Genomic DNA, 22,925 nt, shown 5'->3' with positions numbered 1-22,925 from the left:
ACCATAAATATTAACAGCCTGTAGCTGTTTTTGCTTACAATGCCCAGTGCTTTATTTTTAATCATGTAGATTTTGCTCAAAAATGAGCATTGTAGTTCTGTATTGAAAAATGAGTACATTCTGTATTGTCACAGTGAAATGACTGGATTCTTTCCCCCACTGTGAATCTGACACACCGTATTGATGCAAATGTGGTCTTCCTGGCACCATGGTGTGTAATCAGATAAGTATTTTGCTGTTACAATGCAATTTTTTTTTCAGACGTGAAGTTAGCACAGAAACCGAATGTGGGGTTGGTTTGTATTCCAGTAGTAAACATCATATCTGATCTAGTGACAAACGATAGCTGAATGAATGAGGGGGCAGAGGAAATGATTCACTTTTGTTTGGAGCAAATGGGACTCTGTGGGGCTGGGAAAGGGATCCATGACTGGAGATTTTCCGGTCCCCAGATTTTTCTCTTTAATTTTATGAGAGGAGCAAATTGGAAGAGTTTTCTTTTTCCGTTCCTGTAGAGATTGATCCAAACCCGAGGACTTGGTTTCTTGCTTTACAGTGAACTGCTTTTGATAGCTAACACAGTGAGTCCAAGTACAGAGAGGGAAACAATTTTATATCTGAGGAATATTTTATTTTTAAAATATACAAGTCATCCAGATTGTCAAGGGAAGCAATATTTAAATTTGATTAGTTTTGAGGTTTTTAAGGGTTCATAGTCTGAATTTTCTTGTTGAAATTGTGTATTTTAAAAGCATGTTTCTGTGATCTGGAATTTTAGGTTAAAGTGGCATTTTTTCTTTTTTTTAATAAACATTTTATTGAGGTATTTTTGGTATAGTAACAACAACAAAATAAACAATATACATGAAACCGAAACATTAATTTCCCACAAAGAAGTCGATGAACGGTTGCCACCTTCGGGTGAACACTAACACTGACCCTCTCAAGGCGAACTTGATTTTCTCCAAACACAGAAAGCTAGACATGTCCGATAGCCAGGTCGCTGACTTCGGGAGCTTTGAGTCTCTCCCTGCTAATAGTATCCGTCTCCGGGCTACCAGGGAAGCAAAGGCCAGAGCGTCTGCCTCTTTCTCCTCCTTGATTCCCAGGTCTTCTGCCACCCTGAAAATCGCCACCTCTGGACTCTGCGCTACCCTTGCTTTTAACACTGTGGACGTGACGTCCGCAACCCCCTGCCAAAATCCCCTAAGCTTTGGACATGTCCAAAACATGTGGACATGGTTTGCCGGTCCTCCCGCACAATTTGCACACCTGTCCTCCACCCCAAAGAATCTGCTCATCTGGGCCACTGTCATGTGAGCCCGGTGAACAACCTTAAATTGTATCAGGCTGAGCCTGGCACATGTTGCGGATAAGTTGACTCTTCTCAACGCGTCTGCCCATAGACCATCCTCTATCTCACCTCACAGCTCCTCCTCCCACTTGCGCTTTAGCTCCTCGGTCTGCGACTGCTCCGACCCCATAAGCTCCTTATAAATATCTGAGACACTCCCTTCTCCTACCACCCTCTGGAAACTACCCTGTCCTGAATCCCCCTTGGCGGTAGGAGCAGGAAGGTTGACACCTGTTTACGAAGGAAATCCTGCACCTGCAGATAACTGAATTTGTTTCCCCTCGCCAACCCAAACTTTTCCTCCAACGCCCTCGTACTCGGAAAGCTCCCCTCTATGAGCATATCCCCCATCCTCTCAATCCCCGCTCTCTGCCATAACCGGAACCCCCCATCCATGCTCCCTGGAGAAAACTGGTGATTATCACAGATTGGGGCCCACACTGATGCTCCCACATGCCGTCTCCACTGGCTCCAAACTCTCAGGGCCGCCACCACCATTGGACTGGTGGAGTGCCGTGCCTGCGGTGGCTTTTTTTTCTAATTTACTCTGCTTTTTATAACTTCTAATTTACCCCAACTCTTCTCCATTTGGGGTTGGGTGAAGAGAAAAGATGTTTTTTCGGAGTGTCGCACACGTTTCACTTTCTACAGATCAAAATAAATTACACATGGCTTCACATCATACATAGAACTCATCCAGACTGCATATACCAAAAAATTAAACATGTGAACTATGCAGTGTTGATCTTGTAAGAGCTTTCATTTAACAAAAAGCTTAACATTGGAAGTAACGTTTGTGCATCTTAGTGTGTGATCAGGGGTACAATTCTGCACTCGAATCGAGGTTCCTTCTGGGTTTGTGAGGCTAACAGACCTTGGTTTCTGAGTCTTTGTGCATGACCAGTGCTGTTAAATTGTGAATGCCAATGTTGACATAGGAGGTACAAAAGTTGACATTGCTATTGAAATCTTGTGTACAATATGCAGAGAGTGGGTGATTCTGCCCAAGCGAGGTTCCTGGTAGTATAGGATGTCCCAGTAAAAGTCATAAAACTGATACGATTTCAGTATGGATGGCATGCCTTCCAGCTTACTCACACATGTGTACGTTTTAAATAGGACCAGTAATTATCGTTGTCAATGACTCGCCTATGATGATTGGAGTAAAACAGCTGTGTGTCCTCCCACAGCCAATTATGCTCACCATTCTCCAGAAAGTTGATGAGAGGAAAGAAGTTTCATTTATCGTAAATCTTTTACAACACAATGAGAAATAACATTTTTCTAATATTGTTATTGCATGTTTAGCTAATAAGCGGAAGTTGCCACTCTGTTCCACACACTTAACTTTGCTGATTCGTTAGACTAACAATCTGTAGTATGGAATCTTGTTCCAAAAAACTCAAACACTGGATACAGCTAAATTCCATTCTTAATTGAATCAAAAATGGCAAGAATATTTCTTGACCTTTACAATCAAGTTGCAAAAAAATGTTGCCGCTCAGTGCTACATATGATGACATTTTTTTAAAATTTAGAGTACCTAATTCATTTGTTTTCCCAATTAAGGGGCAATTTAACGTGGCCAATCCACCTAGCCTGCACATCTTTGGGTTATGGGGGTGAAATCCATGTAAACACTGGGAGAATGCAAACTCCACACGGACAGTGACCCAGAGTCGGGATCGAACCTGGGACCTCGGCGCCATGAGGCAGCAGGGCTAACCCACTGCGCCACCGCGCTGCCCATGTGATGACATTCTTTTTGGAATGTAGTGACTGCTTCCTTCACTGGAGCATGTTTCTTCCAGAGTATAAAAAAAATGATAACTAATGGAAATAATAACAGCAAATGCAGCTCTGTTGACCCTGCAATGTTCTCCTTACTAAAAATGTCCTGGACACCACCATCCCCATTCCTGGTATGTCCTGTCCAGCTGGCAGGTCAGACCAAACAGGTGGTGGCACAATGATGTATAGTCGGAAGGGATTTGCCCTAGGGATTCTCAACATTAACTCTAGACCCGATGACGTCTCATGGCATCAGGTCAACTATGACAAGGAAATCTGATTATCACGTTGCACACCATCAGTTGATGAATCGGTACTCCTCCATGTTGAACACCACTTGGAGGAAGCACTGAGGGTGGCAAGGGCACAGAATGTACTGAGGGTGGGGGATTTCAATGTCCAACTCCAAAGGTGGCTCTGTACCACCACCACCACAAACTGAGTTGGCCGGGTTCTAAAGGACATAGCTTCTAAACTGGGACTGCGACAGGTGGTGAGGGGAAAAATATTCCTGAACTTATCCTGACAACTCTCCCTGCCACAGATGCATCTGTCCATGACAGTATTGATGGGTGTGAACATTGCATAGTCCTGGTGGAGACAAAATTCCATCTTATCATTGAGAATATCCTCCATTTTGTTGTGTGACACTGCCACCTTGCTAAATGGGAGAGATTTTAAACAGATCTCGCAGCTTGAGACTGGGTATCGATGAGGAACTGTGGGCCATCAGCAGCGGCAGAATTGTACTCAACCACAATCTGCAATCTCATGGCCTGGAATATCCCCCAATCTATCATTACTTCCAAGCCAGGAGATCAACTCTGGTTCAGTGAAGGTGCAGGAGGTCATGCCAGAGCAACACCAGGCATTCCTAAAAATTAATGTCAACCTGGTGAAGCTACAACACAGGACTATGTGCATGCCAAACAGCATAAGCAGCAAGTGATAGAGCTAAGCAATTGCATAACCATTAGATCAGATCTCAGCTCTGCAGTTTTGCCACATCCAGCCGTAAATAGTGGTGCATATTCTGGAGGAGGAGGCTCCATTCTCAATGATGGAGGAGCACAACACACAGTGCAAAAGATAAGGTTGAAGTAGTCGCAACAATCTTCAGCCAGAAGTGTCGAGTGGATGTTCCAATTTGGCCTCTTATGGAGGAGCCCAGCATCACAGATGTCAGTCTTCAGTTAATTTGATTTCACTCCAAGTGATATCAAGAAATGGCTGAAGGCAGTGGAGATTGCAAAGGCAATGGGCCTGACAATATTCTGGCAATAGTACTGAAAACTTATGCTCCAGAATTTGTTGCACCCTTAGTGAAGCTGTTCCTGTACAGCTATAACACTGGCATCTACCCATCATTGTTGAAAATTGCCCAGATATGTCCTGTACACAAACAGGAGAAGTCAAACCCGGCTAATTACCGCCCCATCAGTCTACTCTCGATTAACACTAAAGTGATGGAAGCAGTCATCAACAGCGCTATCAAGCGGCACTTACTCACAATAACCTATTCACTGACACTCGGTTTGGGTTCTGCCAGGCTCACTCTGCTCATGACCTCGTTATAGCCTTGGTTCAAATAAGGACAAAAGAACTGAATGCCAGAGGTGAGATGAGAGTGACTGCCCTTGACATGAAGGCAGCATTTGACCAAGTACAGAATCAAAGAGCCTCAGGAAATCTGGGGATCAAGGGGGAAACCCTCTGCTGGTTGGAGTCATACCTGGCACAAAGGAAAGTCATTAGAGGTCAATCATCTCTGCTCCAGGGCATCACTGCAGGAGTTGCACAGTCTCGTGTCCTCGGCCCAAACATCGTCAGCTGCTTCGTCAGACTTTTCTTCCATCGTAAGGCAAAAGTGGGGATGTTCGCTGATGGTGTTGAGCCCCATTCGCAACTCCTCAGACGCTGAAGCAGTCCATATCCAAATGCAGCAAGAACTGGACAATATCCAGGTTTGGGCTGATAAGTGGCAAGTAACATTTACGCCACACAAGTGCCAGGCAATGACTACATCCAATACGAGAGAATCTAACCATCGCCCCATGACATTCAATGGCATTACCATTGCTGAATCTCCCACTATCAACATCCTGGGGGTTATGATTGACCAGAAACTGAATTGGACTACACATGTGAATGCCTTGGTTACAAGAGCAGGTCAAAAGCTAGGAATCCTGTGGAAGTAACTCTTCTCCTGCCAACCCAAAGCCTGTCCACCATCTACAAGGTGCAAGTCAGGAGTGTGATGGAATACTCTCCCCTTGCCTGGATGAGTGCAGCTCCAGTAACACTCATGAAGCTCAACATCATCCAGGACAAAGCAGCCCGCTTGATTGCTACCCCTTTCACAAACATTCACTCTCTCCACCACCAGCGAACAGTGGCAGCAGTGAGATCTATGAGATGCACGGCAGGAACTCACCAAGGTTCCTCTGACAGCACCTTCCAAACCCACAACCATCTCGACGAACAAGGGCAGCATATACTTGGGAACACTACCACCTGGAGGTTCCCCTCCAAATCACTTACCATTCCAACATGGAAACATGTCATCGTACCTTCACTGTTGCTGGGTCAAAATCCTGGAAATCCCTCCCTATCTGTAGTGTGGATGCACCTGCACCTTGGGGACTACAGTGGTCCAAGAACGCAACTCACCACCACCTTCTCGAGGGCAACTAAGGATGCGCAATAAATGCTGACCTAGCCAGTGACGCCCACATCTCATAAAAAAACTAGAACTCAGTAATAGAATTTTCCAAAATTTGTAAACCAGATAGATTTGAAGAATGAAGACATACAGCAAGAGCAGGGTTTAAATTATTGAAGCACTAGTCTATATTACAAGATTTGTTTTTATTATTGCATCCCGCCAGTTCACTTGGTAAGTGTACTTCTGGTATGGAACTTGAGTGTACATCCAGAAAGATCCCACATCTGATCCCCAATCTGCCATTTCAGAACACACAATATTGAGTTGTTCTTTAAAGCAGAATCATGTTTCTTATGTCTGCTTCATGATTAGAATTAATTTCTTATACCTCTTTAACATTGTGCAGATACTATGCCACTGAAATCCTAAGTTCATGTCTTTATATCTTTGAGATTTGACTTCTCAAATGCTGACTTCCCTTCTATAGTCCTGAACTCATCAAAAACTCTGCAGTTCTGCACCTTTATCTATTTTGAGTATTTATTGGGAAAACTATTTTTCTGGGATGTGCTGTCTGGATGTGGCCCCGTCAGTGATGTGGAACCATGTGGAACTTATTTAAGAGGTGTGGCTAGGCTTGAGCTAGAGAAGGAATGGAGAATATTGGTGCCTATACAAGTGTTTCTCATTGAGAATTGACACTTTTTTTTAAGGAGAGGATGGGGAAAATTACTTACTGCATTGGGATTAAACACCCATGGTTTGAAATTCCCTTCCTGAATGCTGCTGTCGCTCCACTTCACTTTTTTTTTTACATGGTTCCCTTTTTTAAAACCTGTCTGTTCAATCAAGCTTTTGATCCTCCCAACTAATATCTTGGTCCTTTGATTTGGCATTTGTTGTTGCCTTTGTGAAACACTCTGGGATGCTTTAATGACTGAATGCAAGTTGTTGCTACATTTACAAAGACAAGTAAATACTGTTCCACTGTTCCACTGTAGTTAAAGTGAAAATGTGGATTTGAATGTTATGCTTGCTGTTGTGAGAAATCATTCCTCCATGATCTGGAAGGGTACATTTTTCATAGTCTCCACAGGGCGGTTACAGGGCTCGTGTCTAGCGATGCCCTCAGTTGCTGTAACTTGTGTAGTGAAATTTATTTGCACCACATCTTCAATCCTATCTGCATTGTGGAATTAATGCAAGACTGTGGTTTGACAGTGAAAATAAATATAGTTTTTACAACTTAGTAGCACAATGAAACATAAATCCAATGATAGATTGCAAAGTAGAGAACAGTATTTTAGGGATACATACAGAAAAGGTGTTGAGAATAAAAATGTGCTATTTTTTATATTTGGAAATATGTGATTTTTGAAGTTCAGGCAAAATTGCACCTGCAGTAACTTTATGTACTTGAAAATGTCCACATCTAACTGTAAAGTCTCAATTTGATGCTAGAGTTGCATATTCATGCTGGTGATTACTTTTAAAATTACTTGTGTTACTAAAAGTACCATAGAATGCAAATACAAAACTCCAGGTGTCTCCATTCAGTCGATGAGTAGTTAACATCTATGTCTCATGTTGTGCATACATTCACAATTTACCCCATCTTAATTAAACTAGATTAAAGCTGCAGTTAGACAGATTGGAGAGTACCAGTGTTGCAGAAAACATGGTGGGGTACATTTCAATTTCAGTTTAATTGATTTTAATAATATGTATTTCAATCATTTTTTTTTTTAAAGAATGATTTTATTGGGTTTTATGCATGGTACATTTACAGATGTGCACACAAAAGAAACAGAAAAGTAAAAACAAGAACATTATAAAACTAAAAACCCAAGGGGTGATAATTCCCCAACAGGGGAAGTGTATATACAGAGAAGCAAAGAGGAAAGAATTTAATTACACATACTGGGGGGGGGGGGGGGGGGGGTCTCTTTCTTCTCCCACCCCTTTTCTGTTTTTGTTTTGTTAAATACAGAGCAAGCAAAAAACAAAACCTGGTGGGAGGGGCACCTGGGTGGTACCATGATGCCAGTTGCATCTCTTGGTCAGTTTTGTTTTTGTGCATTTGCCTCCGCATCAGTCGTCCGCCTTACCTTATTCTTGTACTTTCTTACTCTCTTTTGCCCTGCTGTGCTTGCATGCATTTCAATCATCAGCGTAGCATGTATGCAAGCAGTGTCAAGGTAGACAGCGATGTTGAAGAATTGGTGAGAGGTTGTGTAGTCTGTCTCAGAACGAGAAATGATCCACCCTAGGCACCTTTCTTTCCATGGTCAAACATTAAACCATGGGAACAAATACATATTGATTTCTCTTGAGGTGGAAGGGAGAGAATTGGTTTTGGTTGACAGCAATAGCAAGTGAAAAAATGTTGAGTCGATATTCAATACCACAAGTGCCACACTATTGAGGTTTTGAGACGTAGGTTGACCATTTATCGGTTTCCAGAGGTGTTGGTGTCAGAAGCGTTTGAAATGTTTCTGAGTAAGAATGGAGTCAGTCACACTCTAGCAAAGAAGTGTATAGATTGTGAGGAGGGCTTTGCAGAAGTATTTGCTAGATAGTAATTTTCATGGTTCCCTGACATAGGCTGGACAATTTTCTGCCCTCTTAGAATAACCCAATAGTTTATAACAAGTTGAGTTGGTGTTTAAACACACTACTAGAACAAGATTTAGTTTGCTCAAGTCTGATGCCAACAGCAAGGTAAAAGAAAAGTCAAGGTAAAAGAAAAGGCAAGGCAAAATGAAGATGAGTCATGTTACATCAGGCTGGACTGATGGTCATGGTGAAAAACCACTGAGATTGGAGTTGTTGCAAAGTATTAGGTTTCTTCATATAGCTAGCGAAGATTGGAGAGAGAATCTGTCTGTGTCGTGTAGATCATTTGCTTGAAAGAGGAAATCTGAGAAAAGGAGCATTATAACCTTCCTGTAGCCCAGCTTCCTAATACAGTTTAAAGCGAAAGTAAAAAGAAACTAAAAACTTGTTGGCATCACAGAATCCAGCAGTAGAGCAATGTGAGTCGGGGTTGATTTAAAATATATCAAATCCATGTCATCGTCCCAACCATTAAATGGAATTGGTAGTCAAAACAAAAATGTTCTATTGGGTGGTGTAAATAAAATTAATTCAATAATGGGTACTTACACTGAGTCGCCATGCTGAGTCTCGACTCAGTGTAATACAAAATAGTCTTGCTTCAGTAAAATGTTGGAAACTCCTGCTCCACAGGCTGGACAGTTGAAAGACACAAGCAGTGAGAAGCTGCAGCTAGGAATGCACAAGAACACTAGATAGGAGCAGGAGGAGACCAAATGGCCATCAAGTCGTCTTCATCATTCAACATGATCATTGCTGACTTGAACTTCAATTCCGTTTACCAGCCTGCTCCCCTTGATTCCCTGAGAGACCAAAGATTTGTCTGTCCAGCCTTATGTGGAGCATCCACAACCCTCTGGAGTAGAGAATTCCAAAGATTCTCAACCCCTTTTGAGTGAACAAATTCCACCTTTGTTCTAGATTCCAAAGCCAGCGAAACAACCTATGTGTCTACTTTGTTAGCCCCTTTGGAATCTTGGATGTTACAACATGACAACCTGTTATTCTTCAATATTTCCAAGAGCGTATGGGCGCAATTTACACAGCCTCTCAACATCAGTTTGGCAGTTAGTGGGAGGGAAAACTAGAGGCCATGGCATGGGGCTGGGCAGTGTTGGGAACCTTTCAAAGCTCACTACAACTATTAGTAGTATGCATTTGTCTAGCTACAATTGGGGAATCATTATTCCCCCATTATCGGGGAAGTCCCAAGATGCTGGGAGGAGTACACCTGGTCGACAAGAAAAAGTGAAAATAAATTTAAAACTTGCCTGCAGAGTGTCTATGGAACCGACCTAACATTGCACATTGGATCATGATGCCGTATCAAATACCACTTCAATTCCTGCTCTAAAAACCTGACAGATATGGGGCAACTGACACACGTCTGGTCCCCAGGTCCCATGTGGGGGCAGGTAAAATCGGAGCCAAACTATTTCACAAATATAGGAGAATGTAGCTGCCATGGGAGACTGGAGCATTGGATTTAGATTAACCTATGTAACTGAGATAGTTTTAGAGTTTTGTAACTGGACAAATAAACTTACTTGTATGGTGTGTTTACTGTAAATTCCCTGTTGACCAGTTTCTGTATTCTGAATCACAGAATTGATTAAATCAAAGGCAGTTTTATTAATTGATGAATACAACATGGTTATTTTTTGGTACATACTACTGGTTTAATCGGGTAATGATTGTAATGTTGTCCCATTCTAATTTGGCATTCAAACATTGGACTTGGTTTGCAGACCTCTATGCACTTGCACTATGGGGCAACTCATTGCTAATTCATAACCATGAATATGATGTGCTTTAACAACTAATTTAATAGATGAAGAAAAAACTGCTGTTGCATGTGCAGTTACCAGGAGGTTTTTGGTTCAGGAAGTTATAATTTCCAGTTTATATATAAATCGAAGGCTAATGATGAATTCCATTGTTGGCCTTGGCTCTGTGTTCACTTGCCCCTTGAGTAAGAAGGTTGGAGGTTCAAGCAGCACTCCAGGATTTAATTATATAATCTAATGTGATGCTTCATTAATGTACCAATGGAGTGCTGTACTGTTGGGGCTGCGATCGTTGGGAGGTAATGTTAATATGAAGCCTCTTGTCTGTTCCCACGGACAGAAAAGCTCCCAAAGCATTATTTGAAGATGAATAGGGAATTTAGCTAATTTCTTAGCTAATATTCTTTCCAAAAGCTAGATTAAATAGTCATGTGTTCCCTTCGTGCTTTGTATTCAAAGTAACCACTGTGTTACTGCATAACAATACTGCATTTTGAAGTAACAAAGTAAATCGTTATTTGTGGGAGATTAAGAATGGTGCTATGTAAATCCAATTTATTCCCTGAGAATGTTTTGTTTGTGGGTTTTCTGGCCTCATACATGGGGCATAAAATTAAATTCCAGAATCATTGGTCTACATTCTATGTTTGTAAGCATTACAGTAAATATAGTGTTACTTGACACTCTACCAACCAGAATTCTCTACTAACCGGAATGTCTGATGATTTCCTGATACAAATTGTCACTTACCAACTGGAAACAATTACAAAGTTATTTGGAACCCGTGCCAGTATACTTTATTATTTTATGCTTCATTTTGTATTTGAATGTACTGTTGCAAATTAGAAGTAAAAAGAATACTACTCTTTATTTCCTGACCACTTGCAAATTGAGTCATGCAACAAGTCTGGCACTGTATTCCATTGGTAAATTGAACACTCCACTGACTGGCATTTTTGATTAATTGGCACCAATCATTTCCTGCGCATGCCAGATAATAAAGAATTTAATGCACTTTAATATAAATGGAACACAATAACAATATTCCTATTTAACTAGCTTCTCTCCAGTCAACAAAGAATTTAATCTTCTATTGGTTTCATATAACTGAAACCGATATTCTTTGCCCTCTTTAGAGCAGGTGAAGGTATTTGTCTTTGTTCACCACATAGGTACATACCATGAAACTTCGAGGCTCTATATTCAATCTTTAATTCCATTAGGTTCCACGTAATCTGTGTGTCTGTTGCTGACAGATCTTGGTGTTCTGATTTAGAATTTATCTAATGAGGCAACCATGCTAACCAACTTTTTATCTAACCACAGTTCCACAAAATCCTTCAGGAGAAACTATGATTTTCCCGCTTTCTCGCCTTACCATCTTAATATTATTGTCCAGAACCATTTTGAATGCTGTAGTCAATTTAAATCTCGATCACCGCTACTTTTCATATTCCAATAAACCTCTGTGAAAACCATTTCCATGAAGTAAACGTGCTCATTTTGGGATCCTGGGATCTAGTCTTCTGTTTGCCTGCAACTGATATAGTCTTAGTGTAATTCTTTATATTATTTTAGTATTCTAGTAATCTTCTCACTATGTGAAATAAATCCTTAGTTACTCTAAATCTTGTAATTCTGATCTTAACCCTGGTATCATCACAGTAATTCTGTGTGTCTTGTTCTTCGGTTCTATTATAATCCTTCTTCAAGAAAAGAACCAGACCTGACTGCAGTATTCCAAATGTGGAACAAGTAATCTTGATTCCTTTTTCCATTCATTCCTAGCTAACATAAACCTTAAGTGGGTTGCTAGATATTTGAGGGCTGCTGAAGGTTTCTGAATAGGGCAGACTTAGCACCTATCCCATTTATTGTCAGTGATTTGCTTGATGCGGTCTTTCAATAGGAATAAAGTGAAATGGGAGCAATTTGTTCCCTCAAGCCTGCTCTTGACATACAATCATGGCTGATCATCTGCCTCACATCCACTTCTCACCTTACAGTCATTGATACAATTTATGTTTCATGACCTGAAATTTCCTCATCCTTTTCAAAAGGTAATCCCTGGACTTTGTAGGTCTGCATGATTCAATAATAAGCGGAATTATAAAAGCAGGCGCACTTGTCGACTGAGAAATGTGGGGTGGGTAGGGAAGAGTGAGGCTTAATTTCTCACTTGATGGTGCTGTTGTCGAAAGTGCAGAAAATGCAACAAGTTGCAGATTGCAACTGGAATGAATCCGAAATTGCTCTCTTACTCCAAGGTGGGAATGCATGGTAGTGTTCGCATTCTTATTCAAAACAAAAATCTAGTGGTGTAATAAAAGGCAGAATGCAGAGTTTTTGATTCAAACATGTTTGACAAGAAATAGTTCCTCTGCTTTCGTCCCTTAATTTAATCTGAGGTGGTACTGCTTATTCCCTTGCATTTCCTCAAGTAAAATTTTCTACTTAAGTTAAGGACTACTAATGTCAAATATATATGCATGGATAGCTACACTCCATCATGGTAAACTAAGGGGGTAGTGGGGGGATGGCGCGGGTGTTGGGGGGGGGGGGGGGGGTGTGGGGAGAAGGGTCTATAGTGGAAACATTAAAGTTAATAGCTCCATTTGTTTTTGTATGTTGTTTGAAGAACAGAAAGGTTAGATATGTAAAAGAAGAAGGTCATGATGTATTTTGACGTAGGTCATTTGATGTGTTACTTGTATTTGGAGAGCGACTCCAGAGCCTCAGCCCCATTATCTCCTCCCCCCTCCCAGCAGGACTGCTGTCCCCTGAGCCCCCACCACTCGGGGATAGTCTGAGCTGGTAATGAGCGGCAGCAACTCGAAAGGCTGCACATTTTGGCTCTTCATGTCCGGTACCGTCAGTGACTTGCCCAATGGCAACAGTGAGCAGAGCCTGGCCTGCTACAGGAATGGCCAGCTGGGGGCCATTCCTTTGTCTTGTGCCGCAGAAGGTAAGGGACCATGGAGCTGGAGGAAAGGAACTGTGTGTGGTGTGTGTATGTGTGTGAGGGAGGGGGTCAATGTGGGTGAAGGGGCGGGAAGTCATGGGGAAAGGGTGCTGGGGCTAACACAGTGGAGTTGGACAGGTTTTAATTAGTAAGGAAATCAAGGGTTATGGGGATAAGGCAGGAAAGTGGAGTTGAGGATAGATATTATTTAATGATGGACAGACTCCAGTGAGCTAAATGGCTTTCTTTTGCCCCTCTGCCTTATGCGGAGCAGATATGAAGCAAACTGGGCTCGAGAGAAGCCAAGAAAACCTGAGCGGGCAGCTAAAGGTTGGTGATGTTGTGCTATGGGTCATAAGGGCAAAGGTATCCTCTGGCGGTGTGATGTTCTGCTTGGCATGGGCCGAAGATCCGTAAGTGTGCTTGGAAGGTGAAGTCTGAGCGTACTCTGAGATCCAGATGAAATGAGTCTCATAAGGCAAGATTAAAACCCTCAATGTATCCTTGTTGAGGTTGTATGAGTGGGAGCAACATTTGAAGAGAATTCCAAGGTACGATCTTCAAATGTTGCGATTGGAAACTCTCATGAAAATGTCACAATGAGACTGGTGGGCTCTGTGTGTTAAACATCTGGTGGGTTGTTGCAAAATCTATGGAATCTGCTTTGGCTGCATCTGTCATTTACTTTGGGGGTGCAGTATGCCGGACCAGGCCAGTTCACCTGTCAATTCACATGCATTTCATACTTAACCTGAATATTAGTGTATAAGAAAGACATTGTAAATTTATTTAATCTTTCTGAATTTGTATATGTCTGTAAAGGTATTTCTGGGAGAAAAGGAATAGTATGAGTTTGAATCATTTTCTTGTCTTTGTATTGAGATCATTTCAACCTTGCTGTCTGGTGTGATATAGTTCATTTTGTTTAATAAATGTTTTATTGTTTATGTTAAAAGTTCATTCGGAGACTCCTATGAATTTGTTCAGTAACTTTGTTCCATGATTTCTCAAAAAAAAAGTTAGGATCTATCTAGCCAGGTTTCACTCTGGGATTTGACTTGATCGGTGGTAACATCAGCTGCGATCACAATATGTACCTTGTGCATACGACCAGAATGAACAGATTCAATTATGGGTCAATGCCTCTTCCTATTGGATGGAGTGGGGGTGTTTCATCCATTACAATGACTAAGAAAAATTTGACATTGAACACAAGACTTCTCAAAATGTTTGCAATCCTCTAATAAATCAGCGATGCCAATACGATGCCATCATTGGCCTTATCGGAACATTTCCATTGAGATTTCATAGTCCTCCTAAAAGAAATAATAAAACAGTTTTTCCTACACCTGGAGGTATTTGGGGTTAAAACTATAAACTGATCATGGCAGCCTGCCTGCATTTGCATTCATATTTTAATCAATGTAAGAAACTAATTGCACATTGTGAGGTGAGAAAGGTATTGATTGTTTAGAGGTGTTTTTGGAGTACCATTTGCTTTTTGTTGGAGAGGTTTAACTCTTACAAGGTGTCTCACTATATTAGTCAGAATGTTTTGCTACTGGAGTCTAATCCCTCAGTTTAATTACATTGAGTGATTAATTGCTAAGAAAGGCGCAAGCAGTCAACTACAGTTGTGCTCTCTACTTGTATTACTGCACCAGCTGGGGAGAGTCGAGTTCATACATGCTTGCTTTAATATACATATTCTGTTCAACATCCTCTAACTAATAATTCAGTAAATATTGAGTCCATTCAAAAAGAAATTCAATCAGTTTTTACTTTGGTGATTATTGCAGAGATGTGGAGCCAAATTCCACACTTGGTTGTGAGTGAATGTGCCAGATGGTCATTACATTTGCACTTATCCACAGACTTTCTGTGAGGTTTGAACTGGAATTTACTGTACTTAGAAAGCCATTGTGGCTACAGGAAATCTGGGACCTATTGTGGTACAGCACCCTGGTACAGGAGATCTGGGACTTTTCAAACATGGAAAGTAATTACAAATCTTTTGTCCATCAGATTAAAGAATTGTTAGTGAATCAATCAGAGCTTGAACCAGGGAGTGAAATTTGAATACTTTATTCAATGTCAAATGTGTTATAAATGCAAAAGAAAGAAATGGAAAGAGTGGTCATTGGGAGAGTTAAAAGAGGCATAAATGAAGTGCAAAAACTAAACTTTTTAAAATTTCAAACAAAAGTTAAACGTTCAGAGGAATGAGCCTCCATATTTGTAAAATTTAATTTTCAAGCACTAGGGAATTTGTTCTTCAGTAAGTAGGACATGGAGGTATTGTGGTACAGTGGATAACGTCTCTGCCTCTAAGCCAGAAGCTCTCGGTTGAAGTCTGACTGCAGGACTTGATGGCTAAGGAAGGTGCATTCATAATGCGGCCTAAGAAATTGAATATCAACTTGTAAAATTCTTCCAACATATATTAATAGCAGGTGATAAGAACGGGAAGGATTCCTGATTCGTCATATGATGGAAAGAAAATGGAGCCCCTATCATCACTATCCATAGCTCCAGGCTACATCATGCATGTAAAAATATATGTTGACACAGCAACATTGACTTTAATTGACTTTGTTGGCTGAATGACCAGTATGGATCAGATTGGTGCGAACAGAACAGGGTTTAATCCCTGTTATGGCTGGAGTTGATTCGGGATCTGTCTCCTTGCTCTTTCACTGGTGGAACTCGTGGTGCTTTGTGCCAAGAAGTGGGACATATATAATTTTAAAATAACTTTCACTGAGTAGATGTACATTAACAGTTTATAATGTACAATGAAGCATCTACTGCATAGAAACAGATCATTTGCCCAACAGATCCATGCAGATGATGGACATCACATGGACCACTTCCACAATTCTTCACTTAACCCCATCTATGTATTTTTCTATTACTTTCTCCTTCATAAGTACTTAACTAATTTCCACTTAAATGCATTTAAGCTACATATTTCAACTGCTCCTCATAATGACCAGTTCTGGTTGGTGTATCATTCTAGTAATTTGTTTGCATCATCTTCAATGTCATTATGTCCTTTTTGTTTCAATGATATGGAGACCAGAGCTGGTCAGGGTGCTCCAAGTGTGCTCTAACCAGGGTCCTATACAAGTTTAACAACTGCTCTGCATATGAAATCTATACATTGAAAAATTAAGTTGTGTTTTTTTATGGCCTTTTTAAGAAGTTGCAATATAGGTTATTGATTTGTCCACTTCCACCCCTCAGATTCTTCAGGGGGTTGGTTTAGCTCAGTGGGCTAGACAGCTGGTTTGTGATGCAGAACAAGGCCAGCAGCATGGGTTCAATTCCCCTGCCAGCTGAGGATTCTGAATTCTCCCTCTGTACCCGAACAGGCGCTGGAATGTGGCGATTAGGGGCTTTTCACAGTAACTTCATTGCAGTGTTAATGTAAGCCTACTAGTAACAATAAAGATTATTTATTTATTTTGATCCACTACTGCATTTGAGCACATACTTCAAGAACCATGTAGCCTCCTTATCCTTCTTACTTCACACTCTTCCTCCATGTTGAAATTCATTTGCCAATTACATGTTAATTTTGTACTTTTTTTAATGTCTTCCTATATTGTGTCATGTCCACCCCTAAAGACATGCCACAATTTAATGTTACCTTCAGATTTTCTGATTGTACTTCAGATTCCAGAGTCCAAATTCTTTATGTAAATTGTGAACAATAGGTGGTCCCAGCACCGATCCCTGTGGAACACCACTTGCTGCTATTAGGCAATCAGCAACCCCACCTTTAAGCCCAAAATCTGTTTTTCACTTTTGATGCCATCTTTCTATTCAATCTGCTATCTGTCCCTTGATTCCAGATGGTTTGTGATGTTACTGGTGAGTTTATTATGCAGTCTCTTATGAACTTTGTAGGGACTTTGTTTGGGTACACTGAGGGAGAATTCAGGATGTCCAATTCACCTAACGGCATGTCTTTCAGAACTTGTGGGAGGAAAGCGGAGCACCCGGAGGAAACCCACACGCAGACACTGGGAGAACGTGCAGACTCCACACAGACAGTGACCCAAGCCGGGAATTGAACCTGGGACCCTCGTGCTGTGAAGCAATAGTGCTAACCACTGGCTACCGTGCCAACCATAAAAATAAATGCTCTTTCCCATACCGGGAGTCGAACCCGGGCCGACTGGGGGAAAACCAGGAATCCTGACCTCTAGAACATATGGGAGGAGCTCTTCTGTATTTCCCTATTTGCTCTTTTTGTTATCTTTTCAAAGATTTGAATGGGTTTGATCAAGAATGAATTTTTCTTTTGCAATCTCTGTTGATTGTTTTGTATTATATTTTCAGTTTCTTTTCAGTTTCTATGTCTTTTTCTATTTCATCTTTGATTAAGGATTAGATTATCTTTTATACCACCGATGTTAAACAAATTTGTTCTGGTGAGTTTAGTGGGTATATATGTTGTATTTAAATGCCAGGTGTCTCAGCGAGGTTCTGGAAGAGGGCATCCTCGAGCGCCGATAGCCCCATATATTTTGCAGCAAAATCCGGCTCTTCGGTTTATGGTTTTTCCAGACCAGACGTTTGAAAAGACCTCCACTCACCTTGAGATGGGTGGATGAGATGGTCTTGCCTAGCTCCTGTATTCTAAAATGTATGTGTTTCACAAGCAATCCCGAATATTCTTTCTCAGTTCTGTTCTGTCTTTTGGTATACATCGTACAACAGTACAAACACCTCAATGTAGTTCTTAACTGGTTTTCTTTTGACCAGCAGATAAAATGCATGTCTCACTGGCTGAGGCCCTGGAGGTTCGGGGAGGACCATTAGAGGAAGAGGAGATTTGGGCTGTCTTAAGTCGAAGTGCAGAATGCCTACAGGATCTGTTTCACAAAGGTATGTAACCGTTTCATTTTAACATGTCGATTGAAATTTATTATTTAGAACATGCAGCATGGGAGTGAGTTGTTCAACCCACCTGGTTCATGCTCTACATGAGAGCCCTCCCACCTCTCTTCTTCTAACCCCTTCTATTCCTTTTCCCCTCTTTTTTTTCCCTGATATTTTCTTAAATGCATCTATGCTATTTACCTCGATTGCTCCATGTTCCATATCCTACTACTCTTGGGTTAAAGAATCTCCTAACTCCTCGTTGGATTTTAATAATGCATATCTTATGTTTATTGTTCCTAGTTTTTGTTTCCCGACAAGCCGTAATACCTTTTCCTTATTTGCCTTCTCAAACAGTTTCACCACCTTTTTTAAAGGTCTTGACCAGGTCACCTTCGAGTCTTTTTGTTTTCAAACTTTTCAATCTTTCCTTTTAAAAATTGTTTCTATATTGTATTGGAACATGTATTAAACAATTTAAGGACAGTGTAAACATGAGAATTCAGGGCAGTGGGGTACTAATTCAGTGTCTGATAGACAAGTTAAGCATCAACAGATTTTGTAAATTAGATCTGCTGCTGTTGGTGTTATTCAGATTAGTTTAATGCTCAGTAATGGATTTTGTGTCACATACTACTCGTTTGTTTTGGAGCTGCATTGGAAAATGGACCTTAAATATTTCCTGTTGTGGAAAGCACCTCACGGGGTCAAGAGAGGAAGAAGGATACTGTGGTAACAACTGAACAAAACCGTATTCTTCTTTCCTACTTTTGCCCTGGCTGCACTTTTGCCCTGGCTGCACTATAAATAGTTTTATTAGCATTGCTCAGGCCATGATTTCTCTTGTGCACTTAAAAAAACTAAAAAGAATTGGAACAAATTGTTAAACTGCTTTTTTTTTTTACAGTTCCTCTTGTACAAAGAAAAAGAGACATGGCTATAGATCTATGAAAACTGCTTGAAGAGTTGGCAATGGACATGTTAATTCACTGCTGTAAATTCACTTCTGGTGACAGCCAATGTTTCTCATACTGTGGACTCAAATTTCAGAAAACTTGGCATAAACAAAGCGCTCCATGGTACAAAAGCTTATGGAGAACACAATAATATATTTCACTTTGAAAACTGGCCAGTCTATTAATATTCCTGGCTTGCACGGGAGCTGAATCATCTGTTTTTTTAGATTTCCTTATTTATGAGTATTAAGAAGGTATTCCACATGTTCTAGTTTTAATTTCACTGATTTTTTTTTGAAGTGCATGTCACATTGAAGGATTGTGTTGCAGAATAGTCATCTAGAACTGGATCATTTAAAAAAGACCAGATTTGCCTGAAACCCTAGCTCCATTTACGATAAATGATCTAGATCAGAAATGGTGCCAGCATAATAACACCCACAGTAGGGATTAACTCAATGTGGTGCTAATTTGTACATAAAACAACTTTGATTGACAGCTACTTGAATCATTGCTTCTTGCTTCCCTCCACTCCATTGCTTCTTTATTCTTTTCCCGTGCTTCGAGATGAATGAGGCAAAGTACCTGGAGCATGGGAGAGAGACTCGACATGGTATGCTTGCACAGCTAGATTTTCCTGAAACAGGTGGCCAACCTGCTGCCAGAGGCTTTAGCTTAAGGGTGCCTCTCCACATTAAGCATGGCTGGTCGGGAGACTGCCTGCTCTTGCCACCTGCCAGAAGCACATTAGAAGAATTTATGCACAAAATAAATGTACCTTCCATGGCCATCAAGTTCTGGAATGGTACCCTATCTAGGAGCTTCTGGTTCAAAAGAAGGAACACTAATCACTGCAGCACAGGACTTTCCAACTCCACTGCTTACTCAGCTGCTAACCCATATAGTTATACATTGCAAATTACATAATTTTGTCAGTTGTTGTACCTCGGTGTAGGATCCAGGCAAGCGAGTATGAGGAAGCAATATTGGATATGGAACGAAAAGGTTTAATACACAAATAACAAGTTACACTCACCACTCCCCGAAGGGTCTTCTGTGCGGACCCTCACTTGGGCCGGGGTTTTTATGGCCACAGAGCTTCCCGGTTAAGGGGTTAGCCCCGCCTCCTCATTGGGAAAATTGTATTCAGGAAGATAGTATTCAGGTAAGGCCACAGGGAACCTAATGGTCCAGACTCCGTGATGGCCGTGCGGGTAATAAAGACCCCCACAAGTCCAAACGTTGTTCATCTCGATAGCTTGCGGAGCAGGACACCTAGTCTTTTTGGCCCTCGGCTGTCGGTCGGCCGCCCATTGCACCGGATCTGGAGGTGTATAGTGCACCGGGGAATGTCATTTCCAGGCTGAGCGTCAGAGTGGCACCGATGTGTCGGAACCTGGACCACCACCGAATTTGTGGTCACCTCAGTCGGCTAGGTCTCCCATGTCCAAATCTGGGTCAGATGTGTTGGCATCCTGTGTCTCTGCATTGTGGGGTATGTGCACCATAGTAGATGGCACCGGTGGCTGTGCCGGAGGGAATGGCAATACCAGCCACTGAACCTCCGGGCGGCTATCGAGCACCTCCTGGTTGCGGCTGCGGACGTGGTCCATATGCCGGTCAACACCCTGCGCTGCGTTTGTACTCAAGTGAGAGACCAGTCCTGTCTGTTGTACCACAACCCTTGGAATCCACAAGGCTCCAGCAGAAGAATTCCGAATGTATACAGCATCACCTGTGGAAAATTCTCTAACGGGCATGTGTCTGCCCGAATCAGAGGTGGAGCGTTGCTGCCTGCTGCGGATCTTCCCTTCGATATCAGGAAACACCAGCTCAATCGAGTGCATAATCGTCGCCCTGTCGGTAGTTTGTGCCACTACACTGTGCCACCCCAGTGGTGACATGTGAACTGTAGAACAAAAAACGGGCCAATGGGTCACCAGAGAACCCATGACCTGCTCTCGTATGCCCTGCACCGCACGTTCGGCAATCCCATCTGACGCCGGGGGGTATGGCGCGGTCCATAGGTGATGGGTGCTGCTTGTCTGTAGGAAGTCACCAAATTCCCTGCTGGTGAATGCTATCCCGTATCTAAACGGAAGGCACGGTTTACCTGCATAACCGGACGTTGCAATCAGGCTTCAAGGCTGCCACTCTTGGTGCTGCCCAATCCTCAAGGTATACTGGGTGGATGATGCCCAACTGCTCCAGTTGGTCGAGCTCCACATCCACTTCAGCTTTCAGGGAGTAGGGAACGAGGTGGGCACAGAAATGCCATGGTTGTGCCGATTGGTGTATGAAAATATTGGTGACAGTTGCCCGGATAGTCCCAGGCCTTTCTTAACTACGGTCATGTGAGAGTACCTTTAAGAAATGGATGTTTAAGCAATGTACCTTTAAGAAATGGAGCAGCTCGTATGACTGAAGTGATGTCAGAGGGTGGGGGCGTTGAGCTCACTTCTGCTTTTAGTTTCAGTTTGAGAGAGCAGCTGAAAAGTGCCTGGCTGGTTTGCTGAGAGCTGCATGAAGAAAAAGAGCTTGGGTGTGTCTGCGTTTGCAGTGAGCTGGACCTGCGGTGATCTCTGCCATGAAAGACTATCTCTGAATCATTTGGGTGATTTAAACTCATAATAGTAATGTCTTTAACCTGATGTGTTTCTGTTTAAAGGTGTTCAGTCTTTTGGAGGTTTGAAGGACCATTTTGACGGATTATTTGTTGTATTATTTTCGGGGTTATCTTTGAAGTAAAGGGGTGTTGAGTGATCCAATGTTTATTTAAAAGGTTAAGTTGAATTCATGGAATAAACATTGTTTTGTGTTTAAAAACCCACGTGTCCATAATTGTAATACCACACTTGGAGACCAAGCCGTGTGCTTCAAAAGCAACAATACATTAAAAGGAGAGGTTGGTTGAACTCAATGATGCATTTTGGGGTTCTGAAAACACCGCTCCCAAAACACTACTTCCGGAAACTCTGCCAACACTGTGTCCGGGCCATCAGGCACATATGGCAAATGTGCTGCCAATCCAAACCGAGGCGCTTTAACCAGTAGCGCCCCAGCAAGTTAAGCTCAGTCCCTCGGACTATACTAATGGTAAATACGTGGACTGCTGCTCGTACGCCATGGAGGCACTGAGGTACCTCTGATCACCAATGGTTCCCCCGTATAAGTCACCAAACATGCGCCCATGTCTCTTGGCTCCAACTGCTGGACTCTGGACCGGATGCGGAAGCACGTGCACCGGTTCATTACAGAAACGGCGGCCCCAGTATTTAATTCCATCGGAATTGAGAAACCATTCACCCGAATAGTGACATGAATTGGCACCACTCTTGATGCTGTGACGCAGTGCAACTGTTGGCGGTCGTCAACATCGTCTACGAAATGAGTCCTGTCCTGTGGGCAGCTATACCTGGCATGTGGGTGGGCTTCCAATCCTTCTGATCACTGACATGCCGACCCCTCTGATTTGGGTTCTTTGAATTGGGGGACCACGGTCGTCGATCCTCTGAGGCCCGCCAATGATGGTCAGGATCTCGAAGTGTGTTCCCAGTGGCAGGATTCGGAACCTTTGGTTTGTAGGCAGTGTTATATGCTCCATTAGGTGCCCTAGACTGCAGACTACCATCCCTTGCAGTGATTGCACCCCTTGCTCTGCACTTTGCCTTGACAAAACTATTTTGGTTACTTTTTGCAAATGTAGGTGGGTTTTGGCAACAGCTTCCTGTGAGTTGCCGCAAACCAACCTGTCCCTTAGTGTCTCGGATAGTGCTGTTCCAAAGTTGCAAAATTTGGCAAGTTTTTTTTCAGGTGGGCCAGAACATCGGTCACCGATTTCCCCTTGGCGTTGGGTGGCGGTGTGAAATCAATTGCCATACTATAATGGTTGGCTTTTGGATTA

At 42.1% G+C, this 22,925-nt stretch overlaps 1 protein-coding gene across 13 annotated transcripts in view; it reads left to right on the top strand.

The window, feature by feature from the left end:
- Positions 1–22,925, top strand: part of ptpn13 (protein tyrosine phosphatase non-receptor type 13) — a 367,703-nt gene that overhangs the window by 31,324 nt on the left and 313,454 nt on the right. For 12 of the 13 annotated variants that reach the window (XM_038791751.1, XM_038791755.1, XM_038791749.1 and 9 more), the window contains exon 2: positions 17,952–18,071. In XM_038791751.1, the coding sequence (XP_038647679.1) occupies positions 17,957–18,071 (115 nt within the window). In that variant the 5' untranslated portion in view covers positions 17,952–17,956. Of the gene's footprint in view, positions 1–17,948; positions 18,072–22,925 lie in introns of all 13 variants that reach the window. The other variant, XM_038791743.1, reaches the window with a different exon arrangement.

The sequence above is a fragment of the Scyliorhinus canicula genome, chromosome 3 (genome assembly GCF_902713615.1).
Source record: "Scyliorhinus canicula chromosome 3, sScyCan1.1, whole genome shotgun sequence".
NCBI lineage: Eukaryota > Metazoa > Chordata > Chondrichthyes > Carcharhiniformes > Scyliorhinidae > Scyliorhinus > Scyliorhinus canicula.
The sequence above is the reverse complement of the archived record's forward strand: the minus strand, read 5'-3'. Positions and strand labels throughout refer to the sequence as shown.